The 14,976-nt window shown below is 38.8% G+C and overlaps 1 protein-coding gene across 1 annotated transcript in view; it reads left to right on the top strand.

The window, feature by feature from the left end:
* Positions 1-14,976, top strand: part of MORC1 (MORC family CW-type zinc finger 1) — a 156,147-nt gene that overhangs the window by 35,041 nt on the left and 106,130 nt on the right. The window contains exon 9 of the mRNA XM_048215067.2: positions 5,893-6,018. Coding sequence (XP_048071024.2) covers positions 5,893-6,018 — 126 coding nt within the window. The remainder of the gene's footprint in view (positions 1-5,892; positions 6,019-14,976) is intronic.

Consider the following 14,976-nt stretch of genomic DNA (forward strand, 5'->3'; position numbering starts at 1 on the left):
GCAAAGGTCTTCATAATGGTCTGCAGCATCCTGCCAGATGTTGTCTCTCTGACTTCCTTTCTTCTCCCATTCCTCTCTAGGCACAATGACCTCCCTCCTATTCTTCCTTGGGTTTCAGCAGAGACAAATATGTGTTCATAGTTACCAGCCTGTCTTTGATTTTTAAAAAAATAGTCCTTTACATAATGGCATGGTCTGTCAGCAGAGACATGAGGGTTAATTGAAAATGGCGGGGAAGGGGGGAGCGTTTGCAGTCTGTTGCCATATTAACTTTTTCTGTGTGTAGTAAGGTACATACAGAATTAGAAAACGTGGACACCAGACCCTTGAGTCCATTCTGTGGATTAAGTTGAAGGAACCAGAACCTCAGGCCCATAGGCAGGCAGGTCTGTGGGGTGGGGGGGCTGCCGGGTCTAACTTCTTTTTTTTTTTTTTTTTTTTAAAGATTTTATTTATTTATTCGACAGAGATAGAGACAGCCAGCGAGAGAGGGAACACAAGCAGGGGGAGTGGGAGAGGAAGAAGCAGGCTCACAGCAGAGGAGCCTGATATGGGGCTCGATCCCAGAACGCCGGGATCACGCCCTGAGCCGAAGGCAGACGATTAACCGCTATGCCACCCAGGCGCCCCTGCCGGGTCTAACTTCTGACTCCCACTCCAAGTCACCTTGCAGCGCCGTGCTTCAGGCCAGCCATCGCTGGAGGCAGGTGGTACATTAGAGAAAGAGTGGACTCTGTAGTTGCTTAGAACGGGTCTCAAATCCTGGTTCTTCCCCCTGAGGAGCTGTCTGACTATAGATGGATTCATTTTACATTCACTCCTTCAGTGGATATTTCTTGAGTGTCAGGCCCTGTTTTAGGAGCCGGGAATATAGGAGGGAACAAAACACAAATATCTCTCCCCCCAGATGGCCTGAATTCTGTTGGGAGAGCTGTCATTCTAGTGATAAGTTATCTGTGGTCTCTGAACTTCAGTATTTTCGTCTACAAGATGAGGCTATGTATAACATCATCTTCTTAGTACGAAGGCTGTGGAACTACAATAGTCACAGGACCTGGCACATGCAGGTTCTGTGTGCCTTTTAGTCCCCTCCATTCTGCTTTTCCCTACAGCACTTCTTTCTAGCACTTACTATTACAGTGCTCTGGAAACTAACCCAGTGTCTGGTACATAGCAAGCAACAAATGAATTCAGGTAAACCGAACTGAACGCCAATGTCTAGGCATTTCTGAGGATGTGTAGATACTTTCATTGGAAGATGCTGGCATTCTTAGCAGTGGCTTCTGTCCTCCATCCTTGAAGATTATTGGGGATCTTTACTGGGGGGAGGGGGAGTTTTAGGAAATTTTGTAAAGTGCTTCTATTACCTTTGAAATCTCTTTTTGGTTCCATATGGTGAAGACTTGATCACTCCTATAACATTTTTCCTGATTCCCTTTTTGGAGGTTGAGACAGTGTGAGCATTGTACCTGTTCTATTATGCATGTGATTTCCTTGTGCCACGTTGCTTCTGTGATTTGTCTTTTTAACATTATAAATATTTTATGTATTCAACTTTATGAGAAAATGCAAGAAAGCGCAGACTCGTAAAAAAGGCATGTCATGGAATTGGCTGTCATCGAAGGGGCCTGTCATACCCCTGGAATCCATCATGGGTTAGAATCTCAGGCAGCTAGGGGAACCCATCTTAAAAAACAGCTCTGAGAGTGGTGATATAATGTGGAATAATGGAGTTTAAATTTTGTGCTAAGTAATGTTTTGAAATTAGATGCCGCGTTGCCCGTGCGTTCCTAAGTGGACAGTCACTGGGCAGCATTCCATAATGTCTCTAGTTTATGTCTTAACTGAGCTGACTGGGAACACATCAAAAGTTACACCTTCAAATTGTAATGTGCTGCTTGCCATATCGCGGGTATGACAGAAGCACTTTCATTACTTTGCAGAGCTTATAACTCTTCTTTTAAATTACCTCTTTGAGTTGACATTTCTCTTAGGTATAATCCAGCCTAAGATTAAATTTGGTTAGCCCCTTCGTAGTTCAGAATTTAAACTAGTTAAAAACCTTTATGCACTTCTTTATATTCAAGATAATATAGGCCTTGTTAATTTCAACTTGAAGAACTCCTTAGAGATTTTGTAGGGACTTTAGCAATAAATTTAGAAAACAATTTTGGTTATAGAATGCAGTATTTTCATGAATAAAAATATGGCACTTCTGAGGTATTCCAAAAGGAATCTACTTTAGTGCCTGGAGTTTAGAGTCATTTTCTCCACTGTGGACCTTACAAGGGCAGTTCAGTGGGAGTCCGTTGTCTGTGGACCCATTGTGGTTAAATGTAGAGGGTGTCCTGCATCCAAACACCTGCTTCTCTCTTTCAGGCAACCTTTCTTACATACCACCCTGTCCTGTAGGTCTCAGAACTTGCAGAGGTAAAGGAAGCACCTGGGGAGCTTTAAAAAATTTACATTCTCAGACTCCGGCCACGGAGAATCTGAATTGATAGGTAAAGGAGATGCGACGCTGGCCACAGGACCTCTGTTTCTGGCCTCTCTCCTGTCCTTAACAGTTTGGTGACCACCGATCTACTCATGATATGCCACGTGTGGAGCAACACTTAAAACAGCAGCAGAACAATGTGCATAGATTGGGAGAAGAAAGAGGCCACACCGAGACCACAGCCACAGCTGGATGCTGAATTAGAGACTTTATAAGAACACCCAAATGCCGTGCAGGAGACAAACGCATAGGCTACTCCATCTGCTGTTACATTCCACACACTTTCAAGCCAGTTTCTGGCTTAAAACACTCTTCCTTCCCTATATCTGTCATGTGGCTGTGTGTGTGTGCATGTGTGTGTGTGTTGGGCGGCACTCTCTCTTCCTTCCTTTATAAAAGTAAGTTAAGTTGAAATAAAAATAAATAAAAACTGTTAAATACTAACACAATATAATAAAAAAACATTAAAATAAAAATTAAAAAAAAAAAGAGAGAGATACAGGAAAAGATAGAGATATGGGCACTTCCGGCAAAGTCCAAGACAGAAAAGAAAGACATTTTGTAGTAAACAAGAGCACGCTTCTTGTATGTGAATTAGTTCCTGGTGGGTGGGGAATAACAGTATTTTTTTCTTAGATCTTTTGAAGATAGCTTAGTACATTTGTATTTCAGTTTCCTAAGTGAATGGCTTTATTTATAAAAATTGATAGCATCGCCGTTGAAGATGATCAGTCATTAAAAAGTCTTTCTTGTAAAGGGAACCCCCTGTCGTTCATTCTAAATTAAGCCAAGGAAGTCCTGAATAATTATCATTGATTCAACAAATATTTATTGATGAGGATGCTAGCCTTATGGGGCTTACAACCTGAAGGGGAAACAGATAAAGAAAGACAGTGACACCGCTAAGTGGAAGTGCTGTGATGGGAAGCCACAGAAGAAGAAGGGGAGCACCAGAGCCACGGGATCACCCAATCTTGGGGAGTGAGGGAAGGCTTCAAGAGGGCAGGAGATCTCAAGTTGCATTGTGAAGGGGGAAAAAGAGCTAACCAAAAATAGCCAAGGAATTGAATGTGCTAAGGATATAAGAAAGCATTACCTGTATCTGGAGACTGGAGCGTGGTCCTCAACGCCTTCACGAACTACAGCTGGCAAGTGACGGGGCTGGGTTGTTGAGTGGTGGCCACATCATGAAGGACCTTATCCATCATATGAAGAAGTTCAGAAGTTATATTTGGGTTGCCTATTTCATATGTAGCTTTTATTTTTAGCTGCCCTTGTCTTCTATCACAGACATGACAATAGCATAAGAAGTATTGCCATTCTGTTTGTTACAAATAACTAGGAACTTTTGAAAGTGGCACGTGTATAGAAGAGGGTTAACATGGAAGGCTTTCATCCATAGAAAGTCTTGCTTTCAAGATTGGCCCTTGGCTGGCCAAGTCTCCCACACTGATAGAAAACTTTCCCTAACAAATAAGGTTGGCTCACTATATCTAGACTATGCAAACAATATGGTTTATGCTGGGATTTTGGTACAAGCTTGCAGACCAACTCCCAGTGAAATCCTTCATTGCTGTCTCTACTGGGCTTCCTTAGGCAGAAACATCACTCACATGTTGCTGCATTTTTACAGGTGGGGGAGAATGTGTTTTGACCCATCACGAGGGGGAGAAAACACAAGAACGCTGCAGTCCGATTCCTCCAGACCCCACCTATCTTTCCGCATTATGATCCACTGTATACCCTTACTGCATCACTGTGATAACACTTAGCCATAAGTACAACTCTATGCTAAGTCCCGTGAGCCCTTCCAGGGAATTTCCTAACAGAGAGGAGGTCTTGATCACCAACACACCTGCTATGACTGTTCACCTATGGATATCTATTGGGTGAGGACAAAAAGTGAGCCACATGAAATGGTAGAAGTACCAGTTTCCTTATTTTATTTTTGTATAATATCCCTTTTTAAACCCAAACTCTTCTAACCCAGTTTGATCTCTCATTATTTCTCAAATTCTCAAACTCAGCTCTGAGTTACTTTTTCACTTTTACTTTCAAACGACAGAAACGTGTTAGCTTTTACGAGAGTCAAAGAAAGCTACTGGCTCTAAGGGCAGTTTTTAATCAAGAGATCCAGAAAGGATTTGAAGTCCTTGGAATATTGATAGTGTCCCAAGGTGACTTTTTTTTCCTTTTTCTTTTAACAGGTGAGGATTTACTTGGTTGTGCAGCTTCTGGTGTACTCAAAGCCACCCACGGTATTAGGGTGCGACACTGGAATGCAGATAGCCTCTCTGGCCATGTGAAAAATGCATTAGTATTTACGAAATAGCAGCCGTGGGTATCTTTTATTGGGAAATTCTAGTCAAGTCTTACTTGAAAAGAATTTCTTTTTAAACAATTAAAAGAAATCCTGAAGGAACTTATGACCAACCAGGAAATCCTTGGGTTTCTTACAGGCTTTATCTTCAATTTGGTAAATTCCCTGGAGCTCTGCTCTCTCTTATGGAGAGTAACTGGCGGTGGTCTGCATCTCGGTTGAGCAGTCCCCCTTAGGCTTTCTGTTTCCTTTCCATCATCTTTGTCTCCCTCTGGGCTGGGGTAGGACTGTCAACATGGTGGGTGCAGGGCTCCCTGCTTTCTGTTTGACCTTGACCTTCATAGATGCCTTTTCTGGGACCCAGTAGGTCAAGAACACGACTTCCTCAGCATAGCTGGGCTTGTTTTTGATCTTTAGTTCTCGTCTAATTGGAGAGGATTTACAGTGCATAAATGGACTCTAATATAGAAGGTCCCTGGAGTTAGTGTATGGCAACACTGACTTCCCAGCAATGTGCAGTTTTACAAGGGTAGCTTTCTTCATAAGGCTGTTTGCGTTGTGTCTGCTCCCACTTTATTGCCTTTCTGTCCTTTATTTTTCTCTTTTATGCTCTCACTTACTACGTTGTCAGACTTCTCCCCTCCGCTGGCCATAAATACTTAATACTTAACTGCACTTACAGAATGAAGTTTTATATGTATTGTTCGTAATTTCCAATGCAAATGAAACATTTTTATTGTATTTCTTTGTTTATAGTAACTTCATGGAAATGTTTCTTGTTCATGGGGCCTAGATATTTTTTTTTTGTTTTCTGTTGCGTTTGAGCAGGGGGATGGTTTTGTTTATTTGACTTGGTTTTGCCCTTCTGATCTGATAGCTTTAATGGAAAGTGCATTTTCTATTGCTGGTGTAAGTCTACTTAGCATCAGTTGCCAGCAAAAATTCAGTTCTAATCCAAGGGTAGGTGATTTATGTAGCCCTTTGTATTTAGAGGCCGGTGTAACGAGGTCTGTGAGTGTTGCGAGATTTGCTGATGCATCCTCCGCAGTGTGCCCTTTGATATTTTCTGTTCTAGTTTTCCAGAGAGATGGTCATTCAGAGCCTACACATCTGTTCTGTATTTTGAACCTTGGATGAGAATATTCATTCAGGCCAAAAGAGTTAAAACAAAACACCTATGTTATTGCCTCTACAGACCAAGGTAATTCACCTTCTTTTCAATTAACTTCGTAGAGTTTTTATTTATTAAATCCATCTGCCCCTCTCCCTCAAATTGTCAAAGTGATTTGATATAGTAAGGTTTTTACTATTGTAAATAAAATTCAGACTGCTTTCTGAAAGGTTTGCTGAAGAGTAATCATGTGTAACAAATATTTGGCCATAATAGCAACACTGCGTGAACACTCTGAAGTTAGAGAATCATTCCAAGGAGGAATTTTTCACTCTGTTGAATCTTAGATGCTTTGATTGTGATAAGTTCCATTAAACAAATCACAGTTCACTTATGTGTTCTGTTTACACAAGATATTTGAACTATTAAATCATACATATATGTGTATGTATATTTTATGTGTAGAATGAACATATTTATAAACACAGATTTGGTTTACTTCTATTTTAGCATGAACTTTTTTATTATACCATAGTAAGTCTGGTTAACATGCATAACCACACATAGTTATAAATTTTTCTTGTCATGAAAACTTTAAAGATCTTTCTTAGCAACTTTCAGATATGCAATACAGTATTGTTAACAATGTGGTGCATTACATCCCCGTGACTTAGTTATTTTGTAACCAGAAGTTTGTACCAGCATAAACTTTTTTTAAGCTGACATTTGCATATTATGAAATTCATCTTCCCGGCTATGCATACAATCAGAAGAGTCTTTGTGTGTGTGTGTTGTTTCTGGATGGTCATTCATTTACTCATCAAAACATTTATCAAAGTCTTCTATGAGTCCTAAGATCGTGCTAGGTTCAAAGCATAAAAAAGATAAGATTAGTACTGGTTTTGAGGAGCTTAATATCTACTGGGAGAAACATTTAATGCTTGTATGCCTTCTATATATACGCCTTTTTACATGCCTTGTTGTGTTTGATTTTTGCAATCACTCTGTAGGTCATGTTTAATTATCACCATTTCAGAGATAAGGAAATGTCACAACTGGACAAGAGCTCAAATATTCTGGCTTCACATTCTTTACCAACTCACGTCCACTCCTCCTCCCCTATACCACACTAACTTTTTATAATAGACCTACATTTGTTATGTTGTCTTTTTTTCATGAAAAAGTAGTGGCTTTCCTGGGGCCTTGCAATCACTCGTATCAATATTAATAAATGGAGTTATAGATCTTTTAATTGTATGCCTTGTATAAGTCTAGTTATCATCTGTCATACAAAGTTATAATATTTTGACTATATTCCCTATGCTATACATTACATGCTTATGACTTATTTATTTTATAACTGGAAGCTTGTCCCTCTTAATCCCTGTCACCTGTCTTGCCTGCCCCCAACCTGTTCCCTCTCTGGTAATCAACATTTAGTTTCTTATATCAGTGAGTCTGTTTCTGTTTTCTCTTGTTTGTTCATTTGTTTTTTAGATTTCACATATACATGAAATTATATGGTATTTGTCTTTCTTTGTCTGACTTATTTCACTTAGCATAATACCTTGTAGGTCCATCCGTGTTTTTACAAATGGCAAGATTTCATTCTTTTTTATGGCTGAATAATATTCCATTTGTGTGTGTGTGTGTGTGTGTGTGTGTGTGTGTGTATGTAGGTGTATGCGTATGTGCACGTATACACATACACACACCCCACATCTTTTTTTATCCATTCCTCTGTTGATGCACACAGGTTGCTTCCATATCTTGGCTGTTGTAAATAACTCTACAGTGAACACAGTTGTATATATCTCTCTGAAATGGTGTTTTTGTTTTCTTCGCATAAGTACCCAGAAGTGGAATTGCTGAGTTGTATGGTAGTTCTTAAATCTTTTGAGAAACCTCCATACTGTTTTGCACAGTGGCTGCATCATTTTACATTCCCACCAGCAGTGCACAAGGGTTCCTTTTTCTCCACATCTTCGCCAACACTTATTATTTTTTGTCTTTTTGATGGTAACCGGTTTGACAGGTGTGAGGTGATATCTCATTGTGGTTTTTATTTTCATTTCACTGATGAGTAGTGATATTGAACATTTTTTCGTATGTTTCTTAGTCATCTGCATGTCTTCTTTGGAAAATTGTCTATTGATGTCCTTTACCCATTTTTAAATCAGGTTATTTGCGGGTTTTTTTTTTTTTTTTTGATACTAGATTGTATAAGTTGCCTTTTCATTTTCTTCATGGTTTCCTTAGCTGTGCAGAAACTTTTTAGTTTGATGTAAATCCGCTTATTCATTTTAGCTTTTGTTGCCCTTCCTTGATGTGACTGTTCTAAAATAACATTGGTAATACCAGTGCCAAAGAGCTTTACCATCTATGTTTTCCTCTAGGAGTTTTATGGTTTCAGGTTTCAGAGTCCAGTCTTCAATCCGTTTTGAATTTACATTTGTATGCGGTATAAGATGGTGGTTCAGTTCATTCTTTCACATGTAGCTGTCCAGTTTTTCCAACACCATTTATTGAAGAGATTGTGTTTCCCCCATGGCTCCTCTATCATAGATTAATTTACCATATTTGTGAGATTTTATTTCTGGGCTCTCTATTCTTTCCATGTCTGTTTTCATACCAGGACTATACTATTCTGATTATTATAGCTTTGCAGTATATTTGAAATCTGGAAGCATGACCTCTAGCTTGTTTTTTTCCCCGCAAGATTGCTTTGGCTATTTGGGGTCCTTTGTGGTTCCATTCAAATTTGGGGATTCTTTGTTCTAGTTCTGTGAAAAATGTCATTGGTATTTTGATGAAGATTGCATTGAATGTGTAGATTGCTTTGTGTAGTATGAACATTTTAATATTAATTCTTCCAGTCTATGATATTGAGATATCTTTCCATTTATTTTTGTCTTCCCGTTTCTTTCATCAGTGCCTTACAGTCTTCAGAGTACAGGTCTTTCACCTCCTTGGTTAAATTTATTCCTGCGTATTTTATTCTTTTTGATGCAGTCGTAAATGGGATTGTTTGCTTAATTTCTCTTTCTGATAGCTCGTTGTTAGCATATAGAAGTGCCTCTAATTTCTTTTTTTAAATCAATGTATTTATTTTAGACTGTTATATTAGTTTCAGGTGTACAGTATAGCAATTCAACACTTCCATACGTGATCGAGTGCTCGTCACAACAAGTGCACTCCTTAATCCCCATCAATAGCCCAACTCCCCAACCCTCTCCCCTCTGATAACCATCAGTTTGTTCTCTATGATTAAGAGTCTATTTCTTGATTTCTCTCTCTCTCTCTCTCTTTTTACCTTTGAAACACAGCCAATTTATGCATCTTAATTTTCTATCTTGAGGCTTTACCGAATTCATTTATTAGTTCTGATAGTTTTTTTGGTGATCTCTTTAAGTTTTTTTTATATGTAGTATCATGTCATCTGTAAATAGTGACAGTTTTACTTCTTTCTAATACGGATGTCTTTATTTCCTTTCCTTGCCTAGTTGCTGTGGCTAGAATTTCCAGTACTATGTTAAATAAAAGTGGTGGTGAGAGTGGGCATCTTTGTCTTGTTCCTCATCTTACAGGGAAAGCTGTTACCCTTTCACCATTATGTTTCCTGTGGGTTTGCCCTATTTTTATGTTGAGGTATGTTTCTTCCAAACTCACTTTGTTGAGAATTTTTATTGTAAATGGATGTTGAATTTTTTTAGATGCTTTTTTCTGTATCTAATATGATTTTTACCCTTTGTTTTATTAACATGGTGTATTACATTGATTGAACTGTGGATGTTGAATCATCCTCGCATCCCTGGAATAAATCCCACTTGATCATGATGTATGATCCTTTTAATGTATTTTTGAATTTTGTTTGCTGATACTTTGTTGAGGACTTTTGCCTCTATGTTCAACAGGGATATATTGGTCTGCAATTTTCTTTTTTGATGGTGTCTTTGTCTGGTTTCAGTATCAGAGTAATGCTGGCCTCACAAAATGAGTTTGGAAGCACTCTTTCCTTTTTAGTTTTTTGGAATAATTTGAGAAAGATAGGTACTAACGCTAAATGTTTGGTAGAATTCACCTGTAAAGCTTTCTGGTCCTGGACTTTTGTTTTTTTAGAGTTTTAAAATTATTGATTTAATTTCATTACTTGTAATCTGTTCAGATTTTCGGTTCTTTGTAATTCAATCTGGAATTTGTGGGTTACTAGGAATTTATCTATTTTTAATAGGTTTTCCAATTTATTGGTATATAATTGTGTGTTGTAGTTTCTCCTGATCCTTTGTATTTCTGTGGTGTCAGTAATAACTTCTCAATTTTCATTTCTGATTTCATTTATTTGGGTTCTTTTTCTCTCTCTCTCTCTTTTCCTCTCTGTTTTTGATGTCTGGTTAGAGGTTTATTGAATTTATCTTTTCAAAGAAACTTTTTAGTTTAATCGATTTTTTTCTATTGTTTTTTAAAATCTCAATTTCAGTTATTTCCTCCCTGATCTTCATTATTTCCTTTCTTCTACTAACTTGGGTTTGATTTGTTCTTCTTTTTCTAATTACATTAGGTTGGATTGTTTATTTGGGATTTTTTTGTTTCTTGAGGTAGGCCTCTATCACTGTGAACTTCCTTCTTAGAACTGCTATGGTGCATTCCACAGATTTTGTCGGGTTGTGTTTTCATTTTTATTTGTCCTAAGGTATTCTTAAATTTCCTCTTTGATTTCTTTGTTGACCCCTCTTTTTGTGTGTTGTCAGTTTTCTTTTTGTAATTTCTGGTTTAATACCCTTGTGATCAGAAAAGATTTTTTTTTTTAATATTTATTTGTCAGAGAGCATGCGCACAAGTAGGGGGAACAGGGGGCAGAAGGAGAAGCAGGCTCCCTGCTGAGCAAGGAGCCCAATGCAGGACTTGATCCCAGGACCCTGGGATCATGACCTCAGCTGAAGGCAGATGCTTAACTGACTGAGTCACCCAGGCATCCCAAGATGCTTGATGTAATTTGACTCTTCTTGAATTTATTGAGACTTGTTTTGTGGTCTAACATGTGATCAGTCCTGGAGAATGTTCTATGTGCAGTTGGAAAGAATGTGTATTCTCTTTGGGATGAGATGGTCTATGTATGTTATTAAGTCCATCTGGTCTAATATGTCATTTAAGACCAATGTTTACTTACTGATTTTTTGTATGGTGATCTACCCATTGATATAAGTGGGGTATTAAAGTCCTCTACTATTGTATTGCTGTGAATTTTTCCCTTTATTTCTATTAATATTTGCTTTTATATATTTAGGTGCAGCTAGGTTGTGTGCATACATATTTATGAATGTTATGTCCTCTTCTTAGATTGACCCTCTTTATTATTATGTAACACCCTTCCTTGACTTGTGTTACAGCCTTTGTTTTAAAGTCTATTTTTCTGACATGAGTATTGCTAGTTCAGTTTTCTTTTTGTTTCCATTTGCATGGTATATCTTGTACCATCCCTTCACTTTCAGTTCTTTTGGTCTGAAGCGAGTATCTTATAGGCAGCATTTAGATGTTTTTGTTTGTTTGTTTGTTTTATCTATTCAGTCACCCTATGTCTTTTGATTGGAGCATTTAGTCCATTAACATTGAAAGTGATTATTGATAGGTATGTACTTACTGCCATTTTATTAGTTGTTTTCTGGTTATTTTTGTAATTCTTCTCTGTTCTTTCCTTCCCTTGCTCTCTTCCCTTGTGGTTTGATGTTTTCTTTAGTGTGATGTTTTGGTTCCTTTCTCTTTATTTTTTGTGTATGTGTTATAGGTTTTGTGGTTACCGTAAGTGTTACATATATTGGCTTGTATATGTAGCAGTCTATTTCAAGATGATGGTCACTTAAGTTTGAATGCATTCTAAAAGCACTACATTTCTACCCACCCCCCCATGTTTTGGTTTTTGTTGTTTTTTTAAGATTTTACTTATTTATTTGACAGAGACAGAGACAGCCAGCGAGAGAGGGAGCACAAGCAGGGGAAGTGGGAGAGGAAGAAGCAAGCTCCCAGCAGAGGAGCCTGATGTGGGGCTCGATCCCATAACGCTGGGATCACGCCCTGAGCCGAAGGCAGACGCTTAACCGCTGTGCCACCCAGGCGCCCCCCATGTTTTGTTTTTGACAGCATATTTTATCTTTTTATTTTGTGTATCCCCTTAACTACTTATTGTAGTTATAGCTGATTTTACTATTTTTGTCTTTTAACCTTCATATTGTTTTAAGTGGCTGATACACTGCCGTTACTATATATTCATATATACTATATATATTCATGTGTGTGTATGTGTGTGTATGTGTGTATATACACATTTTTTTTTTTACCATACTATGTATTTACCAATGAGATTTTTTTTCTTTTTTTCCATTGAGATTTTTTTCTTGCATATATTTTCTTATTTCAAGTTATGGTCTTTTCTTTTTCCACTTGAGGAAACCCCTTTAACATTTCTTGTAAGGCCAGTTTAGTGATGATGAACTCCTTTAGTTTTCTTGCCTGAGAAACACTTTGTCTCTCCTTCAATTCTGAATTATAACCTTGCCATGTAGAGTGTTCTTGGTTGTAGGTTTTTTCCTTTCAGCACTTTAAATATATCCTACCACTCTTTTCTGGCATGTGACGATTCTCCTGAAAAATCAGCCGTTAGCCTTATGGGGTGTCCCTGGTATGTGACAATTTGTTTTTCTCTTGTGGCCTTTAGTATTCTCTCTTTATCTTTATCTTTAAATTTTGCCATTTTATCTGTCTTGCTGTGAATCTCTTTGGGTTCATCTTGTCTGGGACTCTCTGAGCATTCTTCCCCAGGTTAGGGAAGTTTCCAGCCATTATTTCTTCAAATAATTTTCTGCTCCTTTCTCGTCTCCTTCTGGGACTCCCGTAATGTGAATGTTAATACACTTGATATTGTCTCAGAGGTTTTTAAGACTATCCTCATTTTTAAAAATCCTTTTTTTCTTTTTGCTGTTCTGAGGGGGTGGTTTCCACTCTTTTGTCTTTCGGTTTGTTGATTCATTCTTCTGTATCATCTAGTTTGCTGTTCACTTCCCTTTAGTGTATTTTTTCGTTGCAGTTATTATATTCTTCAGCTCTGATTGGTTCTTTCTTATATTTCCTACTCTTTGTTGAAATTCCCAGTGTGTTTCTCCAGTCTTCTGAGTTCAGTGAGCATCTTTATGACCATTACTTTGAACTCTTGATCAGATAAATTACTTATCTCTGCTTTATTAGGGTTTTTTTTCCCTGGAGTTTTATCTTGTTCTTTCATTTGGAATGTACTCCTTTGTCTCCGTGTTTTGTTTGACTTTCTGTGTTTATTTCTATGAATTACATGGAACAGTTACCTCTCCAGGTCTTGAAGTAGTGGCCTTGTATGGATGGTGTGTTCTTTGAGTAGACGGTGTGTGCCTGATGGCTTTGAAAGGCCAGATGGAAGGGTGTGGGCTGGGGTGTGCCATGCCGGGTTGCCTTGGCAGGGTGGTTGGATCAGGCACAGGCTGGGCACATCTCAAAGCATGTTGGGGCTGCTTTGGGGGGGATGGCTGAAGCTGGTGTGGGCCAGGGGCCTGGGACATACACCCTAGTAGGCTGGCTAGAGTGTCTGGACCCTGCTCCCATTTTTGCTGTGAAGGTGGAGGGGGAACGTAAAAAATGGAACTCATCCAGGTATCTTTGACCCTGGAGAGGTTCCAGAAGTTTCCCACCCATTTGGTAGATGCTCTAGAATTTGTAAATGGATTTCCTTCACTTATAGTCTTATTGCTCTTTAAACTGTTCCTTTTTCACTGTGCCCCAGGGTAGGTGAGCCTGTGTGCTGGCCCCTCAGCGATAGCCCTCCCTGCTGCAGTTTGCCACATTGGGGGTGGGATTCCTTTTGTTACAGTCTCTCTTTCTCCAGCCCTTCTCTGTACTCCCTCTGTTGGTTGTCGTGCAGAAGCTGTTTCAGTCAGCTGTCAGTTCTTCTTCAGGAGGAACTGCTTTGTATGGAGGTAGAGAGTCAGTGTATCCATGGGAAGAGGGGATCAGGGTCTTCCTACGCTTGGACTGTCTCCTTGTTGTACTTTTGATTTCCAGTTATACTGCAGATCACAGTTGAAAAGTGAAGTATATCATGCCTGAGACTTTCTTTATAAATCTTCTACTTGTTTCCCAGTTCATATCAAAGTGATGCTTCCTTTCTATCAGTCTTATTCTTCTGGGAAGTACCAAGGGTCTCCTGGATCAAGCAGTATAGCTGATCTTTTTAAATTAAATTATTTCTCTCTTAGTGAGTGTAGGTAAAAAAATGGTTTAAGCCAAGGAAAAATGTGGATTTGTCTCTATTTTCTCAGGAAATTATAGTAAATTAAATTCCATCTACCTAAATTACTGGTATTGAGTGATAGCTGTTTCCCATTCTAGTATATTTTTTATTCACCTTTCAAAGTGATATTCTCAGGTATATGGTCCTAGGAAGTAGAGATAGTATAAATGCTTATTTTATGCCCTAAAAGGTATTTAAGGAGGCCTGCACGTTTCCTTTGGGGTTCTGATAAACTGTCAGATCTGCTATTTGGTATTTATGGTATGGACAGATTTAATCCTTTATGGCTTTATCCTTTAGGCTTACTTCTCTCTCTGCCATATTTACTTGCATATAATTTCCCTCAGGTTCTCTGGAGGCAAAATTTTTGTGTAAGAAATTGTACAGTTCCTCCATGTTATGTCATCCCTAGCAGGTTAACCCTTTCTTTTTTCTCTTCCCTTCCTCTCCCTTCCCCTCCCTTCCTTTCCTCTCCCCTCCTCTCCCCCTTCCCCCTCCCCTCCCCTCCCCTCCCCTCCCCTCCCCTCCCCTCCCCTCCTCTCCTCTCCTCTCCTCTCCTCTCCTCTCCTCTCCTCTCCCCTCTCTCCTCTCTCCTCTCTCCTCTCCTCTCCTCTTTTCTTTTCCTTATTTCCTCCTTCCTTTCTTTCCTAAAAGGCATTATAGCTCTCATGGCTTCATCAGAACAAATTAAGAGCTGAAATTGACCCTATTTGATCAAAGTAGGGGCATGTAAAAGGTAT

This window comes from Ursus arctos, unplaced genomic scaffold (genome assembly GCF_023065955.2).
Source record: "Ursus arctos isolate Adak ecotype North America unplaced genomic scaffold, UrsArc2.0 scaffold_4, whole genome shotgun sequence".
In the NCBI taxonomy this organism is placed as follows: domain Eukaryota; kingdom Metazoa; phylum Chordata; class Mammalia; order Carnivora; family Ursidae; genus Ursus; species Ursus arctos.